This window comes from Dromiciops gliroides, chromosome 2 (genome assembly GCF_019393635.1).
Source record: "Dromiciops gliroides isolate mDroGli1 chromosome 2, mDroGli1.pri, whole genome shotgun sequence".
In the NCBI taxonomy this organism is placed as follows: Eukaryota; Metazoa; Chordata; class Mammalia; order Microbiotheria; family Microbiotheriidae; genus Dromiciops; species Dromiciops gliroides.
In genome coordinates this window covers 43,251,859-43,271,406 of record NC_057862.1, presented here as the reverse complement: position 1 = coordinate 43,271,406, position 19,548 = coordinate 43,251,859, and the positions used below count along the sequence as shown (strand labels likewise).

The 19,548-nt window shown below is 36.9% G+C and overlaps 1 protein-coding gene across 1 annotated transcript; it reads right to left on the bottom strand.

Moving 5' to 3' along the window:
* Positions 1 to 499: 499 nt before the first annotated feature.
* On the bottom strand, positions 500 to 18,818 carry LOC122740029 (cytochrome P450 2E1). The gene is made up of 9 exons (XM_043981802.1): positions 18,621 to 18,818; positions 14,279 to 14,438; positions 12,053 to 12,202; positions 10,078 to 10,238; positions 8,813 to 8,989; positions 6,662 to 6,803; positions 4,783 to 4,970; positions 3,322 to 3,463; positions 500 to 808 (listed from the first exon to the last, which is right to left on the bottom strand). The coding sequence occupies exons 1-9, from the start codon at positions 18,795 to 18,797 to the stop codon at positions 618 to 620; spliced, it is 1,488 nt and encodes a 495-aa protein (XP_043837737.1). The 5' UTR covers positions 18,798 to 18,818; the 3' UTR covers positions 500 to 617.
* Positions 18,819 to 19,548: the final 730 nt, after the last annotated feature.

The window sequence follows — 19,548 nt, the reverse complement described above, 5'->3', positions numbered from 1 at the left end:
ACATCTCTAGACTGTCAGACACAAATGATTTGCACCTTAATATAGGGGGAAAAAAGTCAAGGATTTTATAGGAATTGGTAAAGCTTTAATTTTTTTTGTTAGGTTTGTGTGTGTGTGTGTGTGTGTGTGTGTGTGTGTGTGTTTGCAGGGCAATGAGAATCAAGTGACTTGCCCAAGGTCACATGGCTAGTGTCAAGTGTCTGAGGCTAGATTTGAACTCGGGTCCTCCTGAATCCAGGGCCAGTGCTTTATCCACTAGCTGCCCCAAGCCTTAAAGTTTTGATTGGCTTTCTACCTCTGATCACAGAGATTCAGAAGCTTATCACCTAGGAACCGGGGAGTTTCCAACAAGAAAGATTCCAGATATAGGGGTTCCAAAGAAGGGGCAAGGAAAAGTTACTTCACAAGAGGAGTTGGTGTTTACCACAGAGACAAACTGTCATCACAAGGACTAGTATTAGAAACCAGAACAATCCTTTTTAAATAGTAGCACTCTGGATCAAAGTAGATTCAGTCTTTATTCACAGTAGATTCAGTCTCTATTTACAAGAGCCATACAGTCCCAAGAAGAAAACTTGATTCCAGCAGGGAATAGAATGTTCAACACAATTCCTTCTTCATATCTCTGTTCGAGGTATAAGGCAGAGCTTATAAACTGGTGGGATAGAGCCAAAACCGACAACAACTGGGCTGGTATCAATCTCTTCTGAACTGACAAGTGATTTTAAATTAAAATGTTGTAAAATGATGGTCAAAAATAAAAATAATTCCATTCGAGCTAGACCTTCTCCAACACACACACGCTTTCCTGGAAAAGAGCAAGAGTAATGTTAGTTGATGACATTGTTCAAACAGTACAACACAGTTAATGCAATACATACATAGCAATTTATTTCTATTTAACAAGAATTTATCATTCATGTACTAGGTATAATTGAGGTGCATTTTCAAGGGAGCAAGGGATTTGAAGACATGTTACAAGTAGAAGACAACAGTAAGAAAAAAAATAACAAAGAAGTATGAAAACACCTGGGATCATATAATATATGAAGTAAATATCTTTGAATACCCTGAAATTTACTGATTGTATATATACAGTACAATACTGGATGTTTATAATGATGTCCCTTAGTCATCAAGAGAATATTAAAACATATGGATTTTAATCTAATCAAGGAGCCAGGGAAGGATGGTATATATTTTATGGAAGTTTTCCATCAAAATGAGTGAAACCAGACTTGTTGTTTTTTTAAGTTAAGGCACTTCAGTTAGCTTTAGGTATTTGCAGAATTCATTCAACAAAACGTTTTAATGGCTCACATAATAGATATCCGTCACATTGAGTGTGGTTGAATCTTTTATTTTATCTCACTTCAAAGGAAAGAACACATGGAAATCATAGTGTAATAATAAAGAAGAGATGAATGCTATGTATATCTGATAGTTTTGATACAGAGATATTCTAAGTGTGAGGTAATCCATTCATTGAACCCATTATTTCTACAGATATTTATTTATATGAATTACTATCCCAGAATGTATTGAGTTCTGAATTTGGATTCTGAAGTGCTGGGATAAAATCCTACATCAGTATGATTTTAGTGGTGACAGGACAGAAAACAAAATGAAGTCTTAGTTTAGAGTAATGTGTATGCCTTAGTTTGTGATAGAGATAATGTGCAGAAAATGGAGGTGGTAGTCCTACAGTCTACGACTATAGTTAGACCATATTTTGAGAATTTTGTTCTGTCCTGGAAGTCATGTTCCAGGAAGAATATTGATAAACTGGAAGGAGTTGGGAGAAGGCTAACCATGAAGGTAAGGAGGCAAAAAACAACATTATTCAATGTCAGTTGAATGACTGGAGAGGAGAATTAGAGAAGTCATGAAAATACAGACTTTAAAGTATCAAAAGCTAGCTAGCATTTCAAAAATTAGGGTAGAGAAGTAGGAATAGTACATGCATGTAACAGTTAGGCGATGCAGTGGATAGAGTACTGAGCCTAAAGTCAAGAAAACATGAGTTCAAATCTGGCCTCAGACCCTTACTAATTATAAGACCCTGGGCAAGTCTCTGCTTGCCTCAGTTCCCTCACCTGTATTATGAGTTGGTGCAGGAAATAGCAAATCACTCCAATATGTTTGCCAAGAAAACCCCAAATAAGGTTACAAAGAGTCAGAGATGACTAAAACCAATAAACAATGAACATCATATATGTAGCAGAAAACCAGATTTCAATTCAATTTATTGCAAACCTTCCCAACAGAGTAGAAAGGTAGAACAAGATATCTGGGTATACTATTTGTAAAAAAATATTCATAGCAGCTCTTTTTGTGGTGGCTAAGAGTTGTAAATAAAAGGAATGCCCATCAATTGGGGAATGGCTAAACAAACTGTGGTATATGATAGTGATCGAATATTATTGAGCCATAAGAAATGACAAGCAGGATGACTTCAGAAAGACCTGGAAATACATGTATAAAATGATGTATTGTGAAGTGAGCAGAACCAGGAGAACATTGTATACAGAGACAGCAATATTGTTCAATGAAGAACTGTAAATAAAATGACTGTTCACAACAATATAATGATCCAAGCGTATCCCAAAGGACTAATGATGAAGCATAATATCCACCTCCTAAGAAAGAACTGATATTGATGCAACAGACTGAAGCATGCTATTTTTCACTTTCTTTCATTTTTTTCTTTTAAGTTTTCTTATACAAAATGACAAATATGGCAATTTTTTACATAATCATACATGTATAACCCATATCTCATTGTTTGCCACTTCAGGGATGGTAGAGAGGAGGGAAGGAAAAAGAAATAAAAATTGGAACCCCAAACATAAAATAAACATTTTATAAATAAAAATGTTTATTATTATAAATATATATCTGGGTATATAGATGGTGAGCTTCTCATAATTCGAGGTCTTTAAGCAAAGAGTCAGTGTGAAACAGTGGAAGTCAGAGGAGCTGGGGTTCATAACTTCCTCCTTCTACCTTTGTGACCTTGGACATATAGAGTCACCTCTCATTGCCCCATTTTCCCATATGTAAAATGAGGGCATTGGATCTGAATGCATCTACTTTTCTTTCTAATTCTAAAGCTCAGGACCCCTGATTTTATGAACTCTGCTTATTTAGGAGTAGGATGGGAGGAGTTTTTGAGGTACCTTTCATCTCTGAGATGTTGGGAATCTTGCTGAGGTCTGGGATGGTGACAAATGCTAAAGGGAACAAACTCGGAGTTCCAAGAAAGCAACTATGGGAGCACAATGAATTATTGGGGAAGAATAAAAAGTGAGCTTTACTTACCTGCAGAAAAGGCTTTGAAGTAGTCACTGTACTTAAATTTTCCATTTTCATTCAGAAAGTGCCCTGGGTCAAATTGTTCTGGATTAGGGAATTCTTTACTGTCCCACAGAATAGAGTCCAGCGTTGGATAGACAGTTGTGCCCTAAAGTAAATAAACACCATGCAAATAAGTCAAGTTGCCAAATGAGCTGCTCCAATTTGAATACCTTTAGTGATGGGGTTATTCTAAATCTCAGGAAATTCATTCATTTAACTCATGATTTCCAAAGATGTTTATTTCCAAGAGGCAGTGTTCTAGAGTGTAATGAGTGATGAATATGGATTCTGAAGCCCCAGGCTAGAGTCCTAAATATTTCATGAGACATATTACTATGGGCAAATTCCTTGTTGACACTTTGTTCAGTTTTTTCCTCTCTAAAATGACAACAATTGCACCAATGTTATGCCAGGAACTCAAAACAACATCCACCTCAAAAAGATTCCTCTAATAAGATTGTTTTATAACTTAGAGAATCCTATAAAAACATGATGTTGTTCTCTTTTGAAAACCTTCAATAGCTTGATTGAAGTTTTATGCTCTTCTGTGTGCTAGGAAATTAGGAGATTAAAATGTGACTCAGCTTTAGTCATAATTCTAGAAATAATTTACAGTATAGTAGTGGTAATCAGTTATGTGCTAAAATAACTATGGTCAAGACAATAGTTCCCAAAGAGAGGAACAAACTGCTTTGGGGAAGAAAGAGGATGGGAAAAATGATTTTTAAACTGTCAGAAGAGTGATTATAAAACTGCTAAGACAAAAAAGTGACAAAGAAAGGGTGGGGACCAGGTATAGATATACATGCTAGGGACCAAACTTGGGGAAATGTCATTGGGGTTGGATCATAAAAACCAATATTGTTTTCAAGTTATTACTGCACATAGCAATCTAGAAAATAAATCTCAGAACACACTTAATTAAAAGTGGGAAAACTGAAATCAGGCTAAATAAATGGCTTTCCTCATGTTGTTAATTAGTCAACAAACATTTATGAATCTCCTACTACATGCCAGGTACTGTTTTAACTGATGCTACTGTCAGTACAGCTGGCTACTTGGATGACAACTATTCTTGTTGTTGTCATTCTCACATAAGCTCCTAGAAGTGAAAATAAACTTAAAGGCTTGTTACTTCCATTTTCTTGCTTGGCCCATACAAAATTGGAAGCTCTTGAAAGGAAATGACTTGGTTAAGGTCACATAGATAATAAGCAGCAAAGTCAAGATGAGATGCTATTCTCCTGATTCTCAGTCCATTGGTAAGAAACATACACAAATAGGACCTTGACCAGCCCTCTGAAACAGAAATATTCCTTTTTTGACCTCTGCTTCTCTGCCTGGAAATTTAGCCAAAGAGAAAGACAAAATACCATTTAACCCTTGGGTGCATATGGGAATAGAGGGACTGTAGATTCTTCTGACCTTGGGGATAAAATATCCTCTGAATTGAATGTCTTGATTCATTATGTGGGGCAGGTTAGAAGGAACAAGATTAATGAATCTCTGGATCTCATGCACCACAGCTTCCATGTAGGGCATGTTTACTTTGTCCTTCATGGAAGGCATTCGTTCTGATCCAATCACTCGATCAATTTCTTCATGAAGTTTTTCTGTCAATATATATGTATATAAAGAGAGAGATTAATACTCCTGGAGGAGCATTGCCTATCTGATTTATGACAACTATTCATACATTTTAAGAGGTATGAAGGAGAGTGACATAGAAGGGCATATGGGATGTTGTTGTTATTCTTGTTCAGTTGTTTCTGTTGTGTCTAATTCTTCATGACACATTTTGGGGTTTTCTCGGTAAATATATTAGAGTGGTTTGCCATTTCCTTCTCCAGTTTATTCTACTGATGAGGAAACTTATGCAAACGGGGGTAAGTGACTTTCCCAGAATCACACAGTAATGTCTGAGACCAGATTTGAACTCATGAAGATGAGTCTGACTCCAGGCCCAGCACTCTATGCATTGCATGATGTAGCTGCAATTTTGGGGGTTTTAGCAATACTTTTTGGTAAACTATTAGGGCGGAAAGTCTGATAGCTCCTGGGATCAAAGCACATTTCTGTAATAGAAAAAAATCATGGAAATCTAATGGTCCTATTGCCACCGAGGGGACAAGAAGCACCACATAGTAATTCCATGAGCTGAAATTGTCAAGGGTAAAGGTTAGAGAGTCTCAGATCATACATGTGTACACAGTTCAGCGTAGGAAATGGGGAAGGGTTGAAGATAAAACCTGATTTTATCAGGTTTTTGCGATTAGATATGAGGGTGGTGGCACCACGAACTTCATTTATATCCAAGAAACTTATTAACAAAATCAAATATGGGTTGATATCAAAGTCATTGAGGTCCCTAGAACTTTTTGAATCTAAAACTTCAATTTGCCTATTGATATATCTAAGCAATCACTACAGGCTATTTGATTGACCTTTCTCCATCTTTCTTTCTCTGCCTCTCTCCTTATATCTTCTCTCTGGTCCCTTTGTCTCCATTTCTTGTCTCTCTTTGACTCTATCTCTCTTTCTCTATTTCTGTCTCTGGCTCTTTCCATCACTCACCTGCAACAGATTTACTAGAATACAGTGCACCCAGAGATATTGATCACTTGCTGAATGACTATCTCTGCACCTCAGTTGTCAAGGTTTGATGATCCCAGACTCTTCCTGGGATCATAGACTTAGACCTGACAGAGGTCTTGAAGGTCCCTCATGTTGCATTAAGTTGAGTGTCAAGGAAGGTAACCAACTTGTCTAACATTAAAATGATCATCAGAGTCCAAATTGAGATCCATGCCATGTGACTCCCAAATCACTGCTACTTCAAACTTGGCTTAGATTCACACACACAGTGTGGTTAGGAAGAGGGACCTTGCTCAAAATCATTGGTTCAACTTGAACTCTATGCTTGCCAGTTGGAATTCTTATGCTTTTCATCCACTCATGATTTCAATTTCTTAATCACTTCTTCGCCAGTATTTATCACTAACAAGAAGACCCATTAGACCTTTTTTGTTTCTATAAAAGCCTAGGTTTCCTGTCCCTTATCTCACTGAGAGACAATGTGGTGCAATGGGAAATGCCACCACAAGTTCCCTTTTGGCTCAAAAGTGATAATCCAACGATCTCAGTGACAAGCCCTCTAAAATAAGGCACTACACATTAGAAAAGTTCAGAAACTTCTCATCTTGTTAGTGACAGAACCAAGACTAATACCCTGATTTCCTGAATACATCCAACCCGGCACTCTTTCTCTCAGACACTGTTGTTCAATGACTTCAATTACTCTTACCTTCTACTTTTGGATACTTTAGAAGAATTAGGAGTCCATATCTTAGAGTGGTACTGGTTGTCTCTGTTCCAGCGAAAAGTAAATCTGCCACGGTGACCGTTACATTTTCTAGGTCAAATCCCTTCTTTTTATTCTTTTTGTCCTGAGAAGTATTTGGCATAGACATATGAACAAGGGATTGATCAATGGAGAAACTTTTTCACACAGACTTAGTGATATGTGTCCCATTCTCCCCTTCAATCTGAGTGGGTTACTAAGAAAATGAATGTGGAGTCAAGAGGATCTGGATTCAAATCCCACCTAAAACTCTTGCTGGCTCTGTAACTGTACATTTCACAGCCTTATTTCCTCATCTGTAAAATGAAGATAAAATGAGACTGTAAATGAGAGTCTAAGGTTTCTTCCTACTGTGGGTTTCTGTTATAGCTAGTATTTACGTAGCACTTAATGGTTTGCAAAGTATTATACATATTGTCTCATTTGATTCTTACAGTGGCCTATTAAGAAGCTACTATTGGCATTCCCATTTCACAGATGTGGAAACTGAGATGGAGAAAGGATCAGTGACTACCTGAGGGGCACACATCTAGTAAGTGTCTGAGAATGTATTTAAATCCAGATCTTCCTGACTCCAAGGCTTGCTCTCTTATTCACTTTCCCACCTACTTGTCTATGATATGAAAAGTCCTCTAAACTCAATCAACCGTTATACTTAATCATGAGGTGGCGGAACTGCTGACTACTCCTTAAAGCCAAATTCTCTGCTACAATAATCTATTACCAGTGTCTCCACAATAGAACTTGCACAGAATGTGGCTAAACATTGAGCCTTTGGTGAATTTGATCTCATTGGACAGTTGGGTGGCAGCTACAGATATTCTCTCCCATACTTTCCTGACCCTAACTATAGAATGTTTACTTCTTTGGACTTTGGCTGCCCTTCAAACCACACAGCAATAAACTCTGTTGTAACTATCAAGAATGAAGGAGGAGCAGGGCAGCTAGGTGACACAGTGGATAAAGTACTGGCCCTGGATTCAGGAGGACCTGAGTTCAAATCCAATCTCAGACATTTGACACTTACTAACTGTGTGACCCTGGGTGAGTCACTTAACCCTCATTGCCCTGCAAAAAAAAAAAAAAGAATGAAGGAGGAGCTACCCAAAACTGTTTTCTGGAAGTCACAAAAACTTTAATATGGAAATATGCTTCAAGACTTCAAAGAGGCATGGTTAGAAGACAAATCTAGACAAGTACATTTTCTCATCCACTGTGATGCCCTTTTTTGTAGCTTTGGCACAGAAGTCTAAGAAGTTTGAGTTAGGACTAAAATAAAGGTTTCCCAACTCTACTTTTGATGATTTGTCCTTTATGCCAAAAAGGGCCTTTTAGGTCTAAGATTCTAGGATATATTATCTCTGGAAAGATGTTTTTTTTTTTTAATTTATAGTATATTACTTGGATATATAGGGTACTTTAAGTTACCTAATCATTTTTTTAAAATCTTCCTCATAATAGTATATCACTGTCATTTTCTATCTCTTTTAAAAATAAGCTACCTATTTTATTCAATCTCCATATAATATTCTATTTTGATCGGCCTATGTCTATTTCTATCTTCCCGGTCTTTTGTTCCTAGAACAAGTTGAACTGTAAAGATTACTTTATATACCAATCATTAAGGACTTTCAGTAGCAAACATTTTCAAGATTTTTTTAGACTAGGTCTAGACACAATTAATTGTAAAATTCTACTCAAAGCCTGACCTGACCTAGAGAAAGATGATTAATGGCAAAAGCAGATCTTGAACAGAGCTCATCTCACTTTCCTCTGATAAAACAGGGTAAATAAGAAATTTAGCTTCAATTGATAAGGTTATCAGTCCTCACTATGCTATTAGGTTTGCAGAAAGACTCAAAGTTCTTATCTACATAAACAAAGAGAAGCAATATCTGATGAATGTGAGTAATGTAGAAAACCATTCTAGATATTACTTGTAAAATATTTTTAGAGTCTACATGTTGTTTTGATTTTAAAGTCTACATAACATATTGTTTTAACTTTTTAACCTTCTTTATTAAATTTCTCCAGACCTATTTAATCTGTAGGAGCAGACAGAATCAAATGACAAAATGACTTTTTATGTCATACCTTCTCCATTTGGATGAGTAAACAGTCCGTGAAATCTTGAGGGTTGTTGATATCCAATAATTCTTGATGCTCTTTGATTTGTTCAGATACGTACTGTTTTGCTTCAGATATATTTTTCAAAACTCTACAGTGACTTCCAGGTAGGTAACGTAAGAATGATCCTACATTATTGTATAACTAAAGAGAGATATTAATAATAAGAATAAGAATAAGAATAAGAATAAGTAACACATAAAATGTTTACTATGTGCTAGACAGGATACTAAGCATTTTACAATTACTATCTTTTCCAATCTTCACCATAACTTTGGGAGATATGTGCTCTCATTATCACCATGTTAAATATGAGAAAACAGAGGCAAATAGAGATTTAAGTGATTTGCACAGGGTCATATAGTAAGTGTCTGAGGTTAGATTTGAATTCTGATCTTCCTCACTCCAGGTCCAGTGCATTATTCACTACATCACCCAACTGTGCCACTACATTATGGTTTGCTGGTGAAAAATTAAATTGTTCACTGAGCTGATTACTCTATGGCTTGATTTAATTTCTCTCTCCATCTCTGTCTTTGTGTCTCTGTCTCTATCTCTATGTCTCTGTGTGTGTGTTTCTGTGTATGTCTCTCTCTTTTGTCTCTGTCTTTGTCTCTCTCTGTATGTCTCTTTCTCTGTCTCTCTGTCTCTGTCTCTCTCTGTCTCTCTCTGTCTCCCTCTCTCCCTCTCTCCCTCTATTCCTCTCTTCCTCTCTGTGTCTCTCCCTCCCTCCCTCTCTTTCTCTCACTCTCCCTCCCCCCCTCCCCCCTCTCTGGAAATGCTATTGGTATTGGAAATGGAAATTCCCACAGAGGGAGTTCCCCCTTGCTGATAAAATAACAGATCTTTCATATAATCATCTAAAATGAAAGAATCTCAGATTTAGAAGAAACTTCAGGATTTTTCTAGTACATATCACTTCTGAAGTAAGATTCCCCACAGCAGAATTGAGGACAAGTGATATTCACCCACCACTTGAAGATCTCTTAAGATGAGTAATTCATTAAATATCAAAAAAACCATTCCACTTTTGGATAGCTCTAATTTGTAGGCAGTATTTTTTTTTCTTTACAGACATCTGACATCAGCTTCTCTGTATTTTCTTCCTCTTGAACTTTTCTTTTTCTTTTTTATCTGTTGCCTCTCTCTGTTTAGCTCAGCATCCCCAGAACAATTGAAACACTAATCCAGCAATGAAAATTCTCTTTCCCCTAAGAGAGAAATAACCTCACCTGCAACCAGGGTGTGCTTAACAAGTAGAAGTTTTCATTGTACATATGTAATAGCCTCTGACATGTCTTGTCTGAATAGTCAAGGCGCTTGTGGAAAAGGATGTCAGAGATGACATTAAAGGGAGCACCACCAAGGATGAAGGTTGGATCAAAGGGCTGGGCTGGAAAGAAAGGTAAAGTAGCAAAAAGAGGTTGGGTGACTTAAAAGGCAACATTCTTATTGGATGGATGCATGTGTATGAGAGGGTGGATGGCAAATTCCATTCTCCAGTCAATGCTTCAGTCTCTTATTCATTATAAATCCCTTCTACTGAGGACCAATTCTCATCATCCCTAAACTGCTTCAATTTCCCTGTTGATTTATCTTGTAACATCAAGGGTATAGCATTCTTCTGATTTAATCTTTCATTTGCCTTAATTTTTTCACACTGTATATCTTTTCATAACACTTAAGGGAGTTGAAAACCTATTCTTCTCCTTCCTCCCTTCCCAATCTCGATAGGAAAAGAAGAGAGACTAATTTATCTACTTTTAACCCATTTTCTTGGTGAATGATGTTCATTAAAATGTGTTAGAATTTTTGAAAGTGGCAATCCAAGCCAATATCAACATTTTCCTGATAAAAATGAAAGCGCCAAAAGGCAACAATAACAATCTTACTTAAAACCATAAATTTAGAGCAATAAATTACCTAAAAAGCCAATTCATCCAAGTACATCATTTGATAGATGAAGTAATTGAGAACTCAGGAGATAAAATTATTGACTTAGGTCACGTAGGTAGTAAGATTCCAAAATAATATATGAGCCCAACTCCTCTGAATCTAGAGTCAGTGCTCCTTTTATTATTCTACACTGCCTCATAATTAGTAGTTTACACTTTTATGGTGTTTTCTGGTTCAACAATATCTTTCACATGCTTTCTTTCATCTAATCTGTACAAATGCCTTGTGAAATAGATTGGGTGGGCATCATAATTATTAGCTATATTTAACTAAAGAGGAAACTGAAGGACAAAGGGATTAAGTGGCTTATCCCAGGAGTCTACATCCAGGCCTAAACATATGCCAGAAGTACATTATTCTGTGCATAGCATGGAATATTCATGTAGGAACTTAAGTGCTTTATTCTTCCTTCAAAAGTTCACTTAGTCTTGGGATCTTGAGAGGGAAGCTCTCTCTAGACACAGAAGTTATTGGCCAGTTTTCTACATTGGAAAAGGATGAAAACAATAATTACATTATTATCTCTCCTCTAAAACAAAAGATTTGCAATAGCAACCATTATCTAGGTGTCTATGACTTTTTAAAAAATGTTTTGGGGCAAAAAAAGAAAAAAAAAGATTTTGAAAAGTCCCAAGCTTTAGATGCATAGAATCTATGTTTCACAGAGGACTTTGGAGCTCTATACCTTCTACCTATGAGACCTGGGACAAATCACATCATCTCTCTGAGCCTCAGTTTCCTCATATGTAAAATTTTAAAAAAGATATCCTTTCTGTTCCCTTCCAACTCTATTGATATGATTCCTTGATTTTCTATTTGACCCCATTGCTGACACAGGAATAATTTTGAGAGTATGTAGTACATAGTTTTCCAGCTTCAACTTCCAGAGATGAAAAATGCCACTTTGGGCTCTAATGGTCAGGAATATATTGTCTTATTATTATTGATCTGAAATCTCTGTCTCTCTATCTTTTTGTCTATCTATCTTTCTTATTCAGATTCTATTATAGTTTATGGCCTGCTACCCTCTCCCCTGCCCCGCCACCCAGTAAAATAATAAATTATATATCACCTTGTACCTCTCCTCAGCTCTCACCACATTCTTACTTATATTATCATTCCTTGTGGTCCTGTCTCATGTCCCTCACTAGAATAAGCTCATCGAGGGCAGAGACCACTATGTATTATGATCTTCTCCCCAGGACCTCAGTGTATAGTGTACATTTAATAAATGTTTGTGCAAACACGAACAATTTGTCTTTCTTAGTGCCTCAAGGAGGAACTGAGCTTCCTTCTGGATCCTTTCCTCATTGCTCTTCTTCCCCATTCCATAATCTCTGAGGACCATGAGGGAGAATCGGCGTGTGTCTCTCCAGGTCTCTGAGTTACTGAAAATAATTCCTAGGGAAGAAAGATCAGGATATCTTTATTACTCGTGAATATTAAATATTACTTCATAGAATCAATTTAAGAAGAGTAAGATAGGATATCAAAAAAAGGGAAAGGTTTATGGGAAGGATACAGTTTTCTAGGACTTTATATTCTCTTCAGGAATGAAACCTGCACAGAAACAAGTAAATATGAAATATATATACACATGTATACATATATACATATGTATGCATATGTGCTTGTATAATATATAGGTATATGTTTACATATATACATATATTTATATATGCATGGATATGTAAAGTATTTAAAGTAAAAAGAGATAAGGAAGGAACACTAATACAGGGGCGATAAGCAAAGGCCTGGTAAAACATTTGGCGACTAAGCTGATCCTTGAAGAAAATTAGGGATTCAAGTTTAGAGGTGAGGAGGAAGAATATTCCATATATGGAGTCTGACCTGTGCAAAGTGAGAATCAAAGGAATTGAGGGTATTCAAACATTAAATGATAATGGTAATTGAATAAACCACACCATTTCCATCTTGTGACAATTCTGTAGCTAGCTCAGTTCCCTTTCTATTCAATGTTGAGTCGAGTCCAATTTCTGTGTTGTGAGAAAACTTTATTCAATTATATGGGAATTGTGGGACAACTTTATTGTATTGTTTAAACCTAGTTCTGCTTGGCTGGGAAGCTGGACCACCTCTAGCTATTACTTAGAGACCCTTAAGTTAGGATCTAGCTTATACTGACAAGAAAACCCAGTTAGAGCTGACGATGGATGCAAGGAATTTTCTCATAATTCTATATCTCAAGCCACCCATATGACTTATATGAAAGCTGGCACCATTATGATCAATCAGTTATTATTTCTGTGCTCCTTTAATTGTTTGTATGCATCTGGGGGGAATCTCATTCCCTCTCTCTCTCTCTCTCTCTCTCTCTCTCTCTCTCTCTCTCTCTCTCTCTCTCTCTCTCTCTTTTGAATTTCAGAGAACTGCACTTGTTCACTCCCCCTCTCCTAACTTAGAAAGTCACTACCTTTCCTCCAATTAGAAATCAGATTACCTAATGTTGGATTCTGGTTAATTGGGTTTGTTTTTAATTAATTAACTGGTCTTATTTGATTAGTTGGTTTTAATATATAAAAATCGGTCTCCCCCTGTTTTCAGGGTCCATTGCCAAACCCGAGGAAGCCTGCTGGTGTCAATTTGTTGGGCAATTTGAATGTATTGCTTAATCAATTTATATTCTCAGAATTGATATGTTCTTTCACCACAACAGGCACATAGGTGGGAAATGGAAGGTTGTGTTTGGGAAATAGCAGGTGGGTCAATTCAGGTAGAATATAGGATTTGTGGGGGCAGTGATATAAAATCCAGCCACAACGATAAGTTGGTACCATATCATGATGGCATTTATGTTCATGCCTAGGAGTTATCTTATCCTTAGAAGCAAGAAGGAGCTGCACTCATCATTAAGTGATGTTATAAAAAATAATGAATAATCAAAAGAATAATAGATTTGGAGTCAGAGAACCCAGGTTCACATCCTGACTCTTGTGACGGGTATGTTATTTCACCTTGGGGCTTCAGTCTTCTCATCCATAAAATGAAAGGATTAAATTGAATGACCTCCTTCCAATTTCTTTTTTTTTTTTTTTTAGTGAGGCAATTGGGGTTAAGTAACTTGCCCAGGGTCACACAGCTAGTAAGTGTTAAGTGTCTGAGGCCGGATTTGAACTCAGGTCCTCCTGACTCCAGGGCCGGTGCTCTATCCACTGCGACATCTAGCTGCCCCCTCCTTCCAATTTCTAAATCTGCATGTATATGATAATTGGATTTGGAGTCAGGGCCCAGTGGATTCACATTCACATCCTAGCTCTTCCATTTGCTACCTGCGTGATCTTGGACAAGTACCTTAATCTTATGGCCTTATTTTTTGCACTGTAAAATGAAAGAGTTGAATCTCTAAACTGTTTCCAATTTCAACATTAAATGATCTAAGAACATTGATTGATTAGTATCCCCTTCTGTTTAGACACATGTTTAGGAAGTTTAAGTTAGAAAGGCTTGGATACCTACCAGAATCCTGATGGGCCTCAAAGGATGGTATATCTGCTCTTCCTGCAAACTCATTTTTAAGATCAAGCAGAGCTTCTTTCACAACTTTGTACCCATGTAACACCACAATACGCCTTGGGCCAACATATATTGTGAACACAGGGCCATATTGTTTAGCTAGCTGTAAAAGAGGATACAGGGAGAGACACATACAAACAAAGAAAAAGGTCATTAAGCATTTTATAACAAAGGTGTTTGGGTTTTTTGTTGTTTGTTTTGTTTTGTTTTACTTTAAGGATTGGCTTCTATTGCCAATCATTTTAAAACCAAGATGGCTGGCAAACCTCATAATAAGCATCTCGGATTATAGATGGTGCCGATTTTGATGGTAGTGCGATACATGGTTTCAGGCATTTCTGTGTAGTTTCCAATATTTGGATGAAGAATTAAAAATTTAGATGAAATGTATGTGGCAGTGTTCATGGAAGATTAGGGGGACACATGGAAGCTGGTGGGGAAGGTGTTAAAAATCACCTTTACTTCAAAGAATTAAAAGACTTTAGGAATTAGTTTTCCCCATGGCAGTAAATGTAAGATGTCAGTGATAGGTCTGTCAGATAGGAGAAAGGTTCATGGTAGAAGGGATAGGGGAGGAGGTAGTTTTATTCACAAATGACTATGATGTAGAAAAAATCATCAGTAACAATAAAAAAAAAAAGATTCAGTAAGGATACAAAATTTGGATATAGTCAGAAAAATCCAGAAGCAGGATTTTCAATACTGACATTAATACTGAAATTTCCATACATAGGTAAATATCACCTGATTTTATTGTGACAGGAAAATGAATTAGATACAGGACTAGGAAGGCTAAAACTGATGTGTTAACTCCACATTCCTATACCTATCCAGTTAAAAGAAATTTCTTCTCTCCAAGTCCCCTTCCCTCCAGTATATCTCCTTATTGATCTTGAATACTTTTTCATGATAAAGTTGTCAACAACATAAGTTAATGAGTTAGTATATTGCTCTTATGTGGAATACAAATTTTTTTTGAAACAGAATCTAAGGGACAGCTAGATGGCACAGTGGATAAAGCACAGGCCCTGGATTCAGGATGACCTGAGTTCAAATCCAGCCTCAGACACTTGACACTAGCTGTGTGACCCTGGGCAAGTCATTTAACCCTCATTGCCCCAACAAAAAACAAACAAAGAAACAAAAAAAAAATGCAACAGAATCTAAGAGCAAGGAATGGATAAGGGGCTACAGATTATTTGGGGCAAGGATGGCCTTTTACAAAGTTGGCCACTGCCAATATTTGCTTCCTCATAGGTCAGGACCTGCCTCAGCAACCCAAACTCTTCTCTAAAATTACTAATAATTAATCCATTTCATTCTCTCTGTCCTCTCAGCAATGTCTTGCCACTCTGTCTTTCTGTGTCTCAATTTTTAAGTCTTCCAATATGGACAGAAAGGGAACTCACAGTGCAACCTGCGAAAAGGATCACTAGATTTGAAATTAGAAAGATCTAAACTCAATTTGTCTCTGTTTATTTCTATCTAAAATATGAAGTGGGTCACTTCTGTATCTCTGTCTTAGTTCCTTTATCTGAAGAAAGGAAAAGAGAGGAGAGGAGAGGAGAGGAAAGGAAAAGAAAGGAAAGGAAAACTATCTATGACCTCTAAGCTCTCTATGAGTTCTGAATCCTGTTATACAAACAAATTTAGATCATATAAATTAGCCCCTTCACATCTCTTCACCTGTCCCCTTCAGTTTAACAAACTGCAACCTTTCCCCACCTCACCCCACCCCCCAAAAAGAGGAAAAGCTTATGTCCTATTCCTTAACAAAATACAGGAGTAATTGACTTCTCAGGTGGAGAGTAAAATAGCTAAGCAGGACACAGTTTCGTACTCTGTAAAAATCAGGTGGTGAACAAGATAATATCCAGTTCTGTTTCTGTTTGATCATTTCTTATGAGTCCAACATGAAATTGAATTTATCATCCAAACAGATGGTGAACAAAATAAAAGCATCATTCAAATTGATCTCTTTCTTTGTAAATTGCCTGAAATCAGCTGTGTTGATTTGTTAAGATCAGGCCTATTCTTGTAGATGGAACAAGTGTTACTGAAGTCACTCTCCTATCCCCCAAGGTTTTTCCCCACTGGCTTGCCACAATGACTGAAGTCCTGATTTTATTAATTCCTTTCTTTAGTTGTAGGGCCCTGAGATTTTTATATTCCTTGTCTGCAAAGGAACACTTTAGGATCCATAAATTTGATCTCCCTAGTTAAACTCCAAAAGAGATGTGGAGAGGATAGCCCCAACCTCCACCTAAAATCATATGCATCATCTCCCACCCCATCTAGGAACTTTTAGAGAAAAGCAAATCATTGTTCAGAAAGTGACTCATTTAAACATTTCCCCTCTAATAGGAAGAAACTTTGAAAGAGCTGTCATTATAAAGGAAATGGAAAACAATGCAAGGAAGTTCAATTAAATCCTTTCCTTAAGCTTCTAAATGATTTGAAGAATTAGCACCTTTACAAGTAAGGAGAGCAGCAGGTAATGCATATTTAGCGATAGATTATTACCTTACCCAGGCAAAAGCTTTTATTTTGCCATTTGTTCTCTACTAATCTGAGACTTGTATTTTTTTTCCTGAGAAAATTTCTCTGAATCTTTTGTAATCCCTACTTACCATCTAGGGCAACTAGCTGGAGCTGTGGATAGAGAGCCAGGCCAGAAGGCAGGAAGAGTTATAACCCTGAATTCAAACCTACCCTTAGACACTTACTATCTCCATGACACTGGAGCAGTCACTTAAACCTGTTTGCCTCAGTTCCTTATCTTTAAAATGAGCTGGAGAAAGAAAAGACAAAGCCACTCCAGTATCTTTGCCAAGAAAACCCTAAATGGGGTAATGAAAAGTCGGACATGACTGAACAACAACAGCAACACTTACCATCTACTCTGTGTATCACTAGTTCCAGGTTTTCATAATACCCCTTTCCAGAGAAGAGGGAAGGAGAAAAATAAAGGAAAAGAGGGGAAGGAGCATGAGAAGGAAAGAGTAATGTGGAGAAAGAAGGGAGGGAGAGACAAAAGAAAGAGGAATTTTTTTAAGTGCTTTATATTTAGCATCCTCTTAGATTTCTTCATATAACCCAGGAGGGTTGGTAGGGCAAAGATCATTTCCTACTTATCTAGCACAGAAAAATGGAGGCTCAAAGAGTGACTTGCTCAGGATCATACAAATTTAAGAGGTGAGACCAGAATGCAAACTCAGGTTTTAGCACTCCATAGGCAATGTTTCTTCTACCAAGATATGTACGATTTTTGTCTTGGAAAGATGTGGCATTTTCCCAAGGTAGATTAGTTTCCAGTGTAATGGTCATCTATAACTATTTTTTTATATTGCCTACTTAACCATACAGTGTTGGACCTTGTATCAGTAAACTGGTTTCAAATCCTGCTTCAGACATGTATTGGCTATGTCCACATGGGCATGCCATTCAATGCCTTGCTCCCTTAGTTTCCTCATCTGTAAAGTGAGAGTAATAATGTTTATATTTCCTACCTCCAAGGTTTGTTGTGAAGAAAGAAGTATGTGGATGAAAGCTATTATTAATGGTTATCAAAGTTCTTTTACTCCTTAGATACCTGCCTATCTGTATACAAAATGCCAAGCAATGAATAAGTTCAGAGGAAAGAGTCTACTGAAAATAGTTCATGCTCACACCAAAGAGATATTGAAGCATGATTCAAACTCTGACTTTTGGTTCATTAATTTTCTAGAAGATAATATCAGTTAAAACCCACAAGAATTCATTGTTTTCACCTGAAGATATTTGACCAGTCCAACCTAAAGTTTGGTTCTGAGTTTTTTGGTAATGAGGTAATGTTTTGCCACAAACAAGAAGAGGTAACTCAAAGCATAATAGCAATACAACTATATGTTTAATACTGGCAAGACAATCCTTTGCCTTTCCCCCATCACTTAAATTGGGAAAATGTTTTTTTTTACTTCAATCCACTAGTTTTAGGATCAAATAGTTACAACAAAACCAATATCTAACATTAATGTGATTGACAAGTACTTATGGAAGAGTTAGCAAGATCTTGAAAAGTTGTCTAGGCCAACTCATACTTGAACATAAATCCTCTCTATGATATCATTAACAAACTATCTTTTACTTAAAGAATTCCAGAATGGAGGAAATCTATTACCACTTGAAGAAGACAACTGCCCGTTTTGACACCTCTGCCATGCTTGGCTGCTAATTAATGAAAGAAGCACATGTTTTAGCTTTTTTTCTTCAATTTACACAAAAAAGGAAACAAATCTTCTCATACCTTTGTAAAAGATTTGGGGATATTGTTAATATCCAAGTTGAAGATGTTCCCAATGATTGGAAGCGGAAATGGGCCTGGAGGAAGTCTCCAACTGCTGTAAATCTGCTTCCATATTGAAACAAAGAATAAGACAACAAACCAAATTAGCAAGGCAAGGGAAACACCTAGAACTGCCATTGGAACTTCGATCTTCTTATGGCCAAGTCAAGAGGCAGGACAGCAGTAGGGAACCTTTTTATATAGCACCCTACAAACAAGAGTATAACTAGTTAAACTATAACTAGTCTGCTCAAAATCATTAGTTTTCATTAGTTTGTATTGGCTAACATTTCAAAGTTTGACTTCTTGTGTTCTGGATCTTCTAATCAGATTATCAAGGACAATAATGAAAATAAACAACATTCTGGAATCTGCAAGCATTATAGCTTGATTTCATGTGACATCAATGTCAACAAAAGGAATATAAACAAGCTTTCCCAATACATATGTCAGAAATAGGAGTGAATCCAGGGGATTGACCAGAAAGAGAATTCTTCCAGGAGTCTCTGAGCCAAGGACTGAAAGCTTGGGTAACGTGTCCTTGTTTTGGAACATGGCAAGGAGAAAGAATTTCAGTGACGACAGTAGTCATGCTCTAGGATACATGAAAACATGTGATGCTTTAGCAGTTGTGGTTGCTTGGTTGTATAATTGCATGGTGACATGGAAAGCCATTAGCTAGCAGCTGAAAAAATATTCTATTCAAACTATCCCACAAAAATTATAATATATACAATAATTATCATTAGGCACCTTTCAGCTTATCTATCAGTGGCAACAGTGCCATTGCCAATTAATACGTTTACATGCGCACGATGTCCCCCCTCCCACCTGCCTTTAGCTTCCACACAAAGGGCCTTGACCCAAAGGAGTCAATCTGACATGCAAT

Coding starts and splice junctions, on each gene's coding strand:
- LOC122740029 (XM_043981802.1), bottom strand. CDS start 18,797: ATGGCAGTTCTAGGTGTTTCCCTTGCCTTGCTAATTTGGTTTGTTGTC. Junction 14,439..18,620: donor TCCCCAAATCTTTTACAAAG/GTATGAGAAGAT, acceptor CCTCTTTTACAG/CTAGCTAAACAATATGGCCC. Junction 809..3,321: donor CTTCAAAGCCTTTTCTGCAG/GTAAGTAAAGCT, acceptor GCTCTTTTCCAG/GAAAGCGTGTGTGTGTTGGA.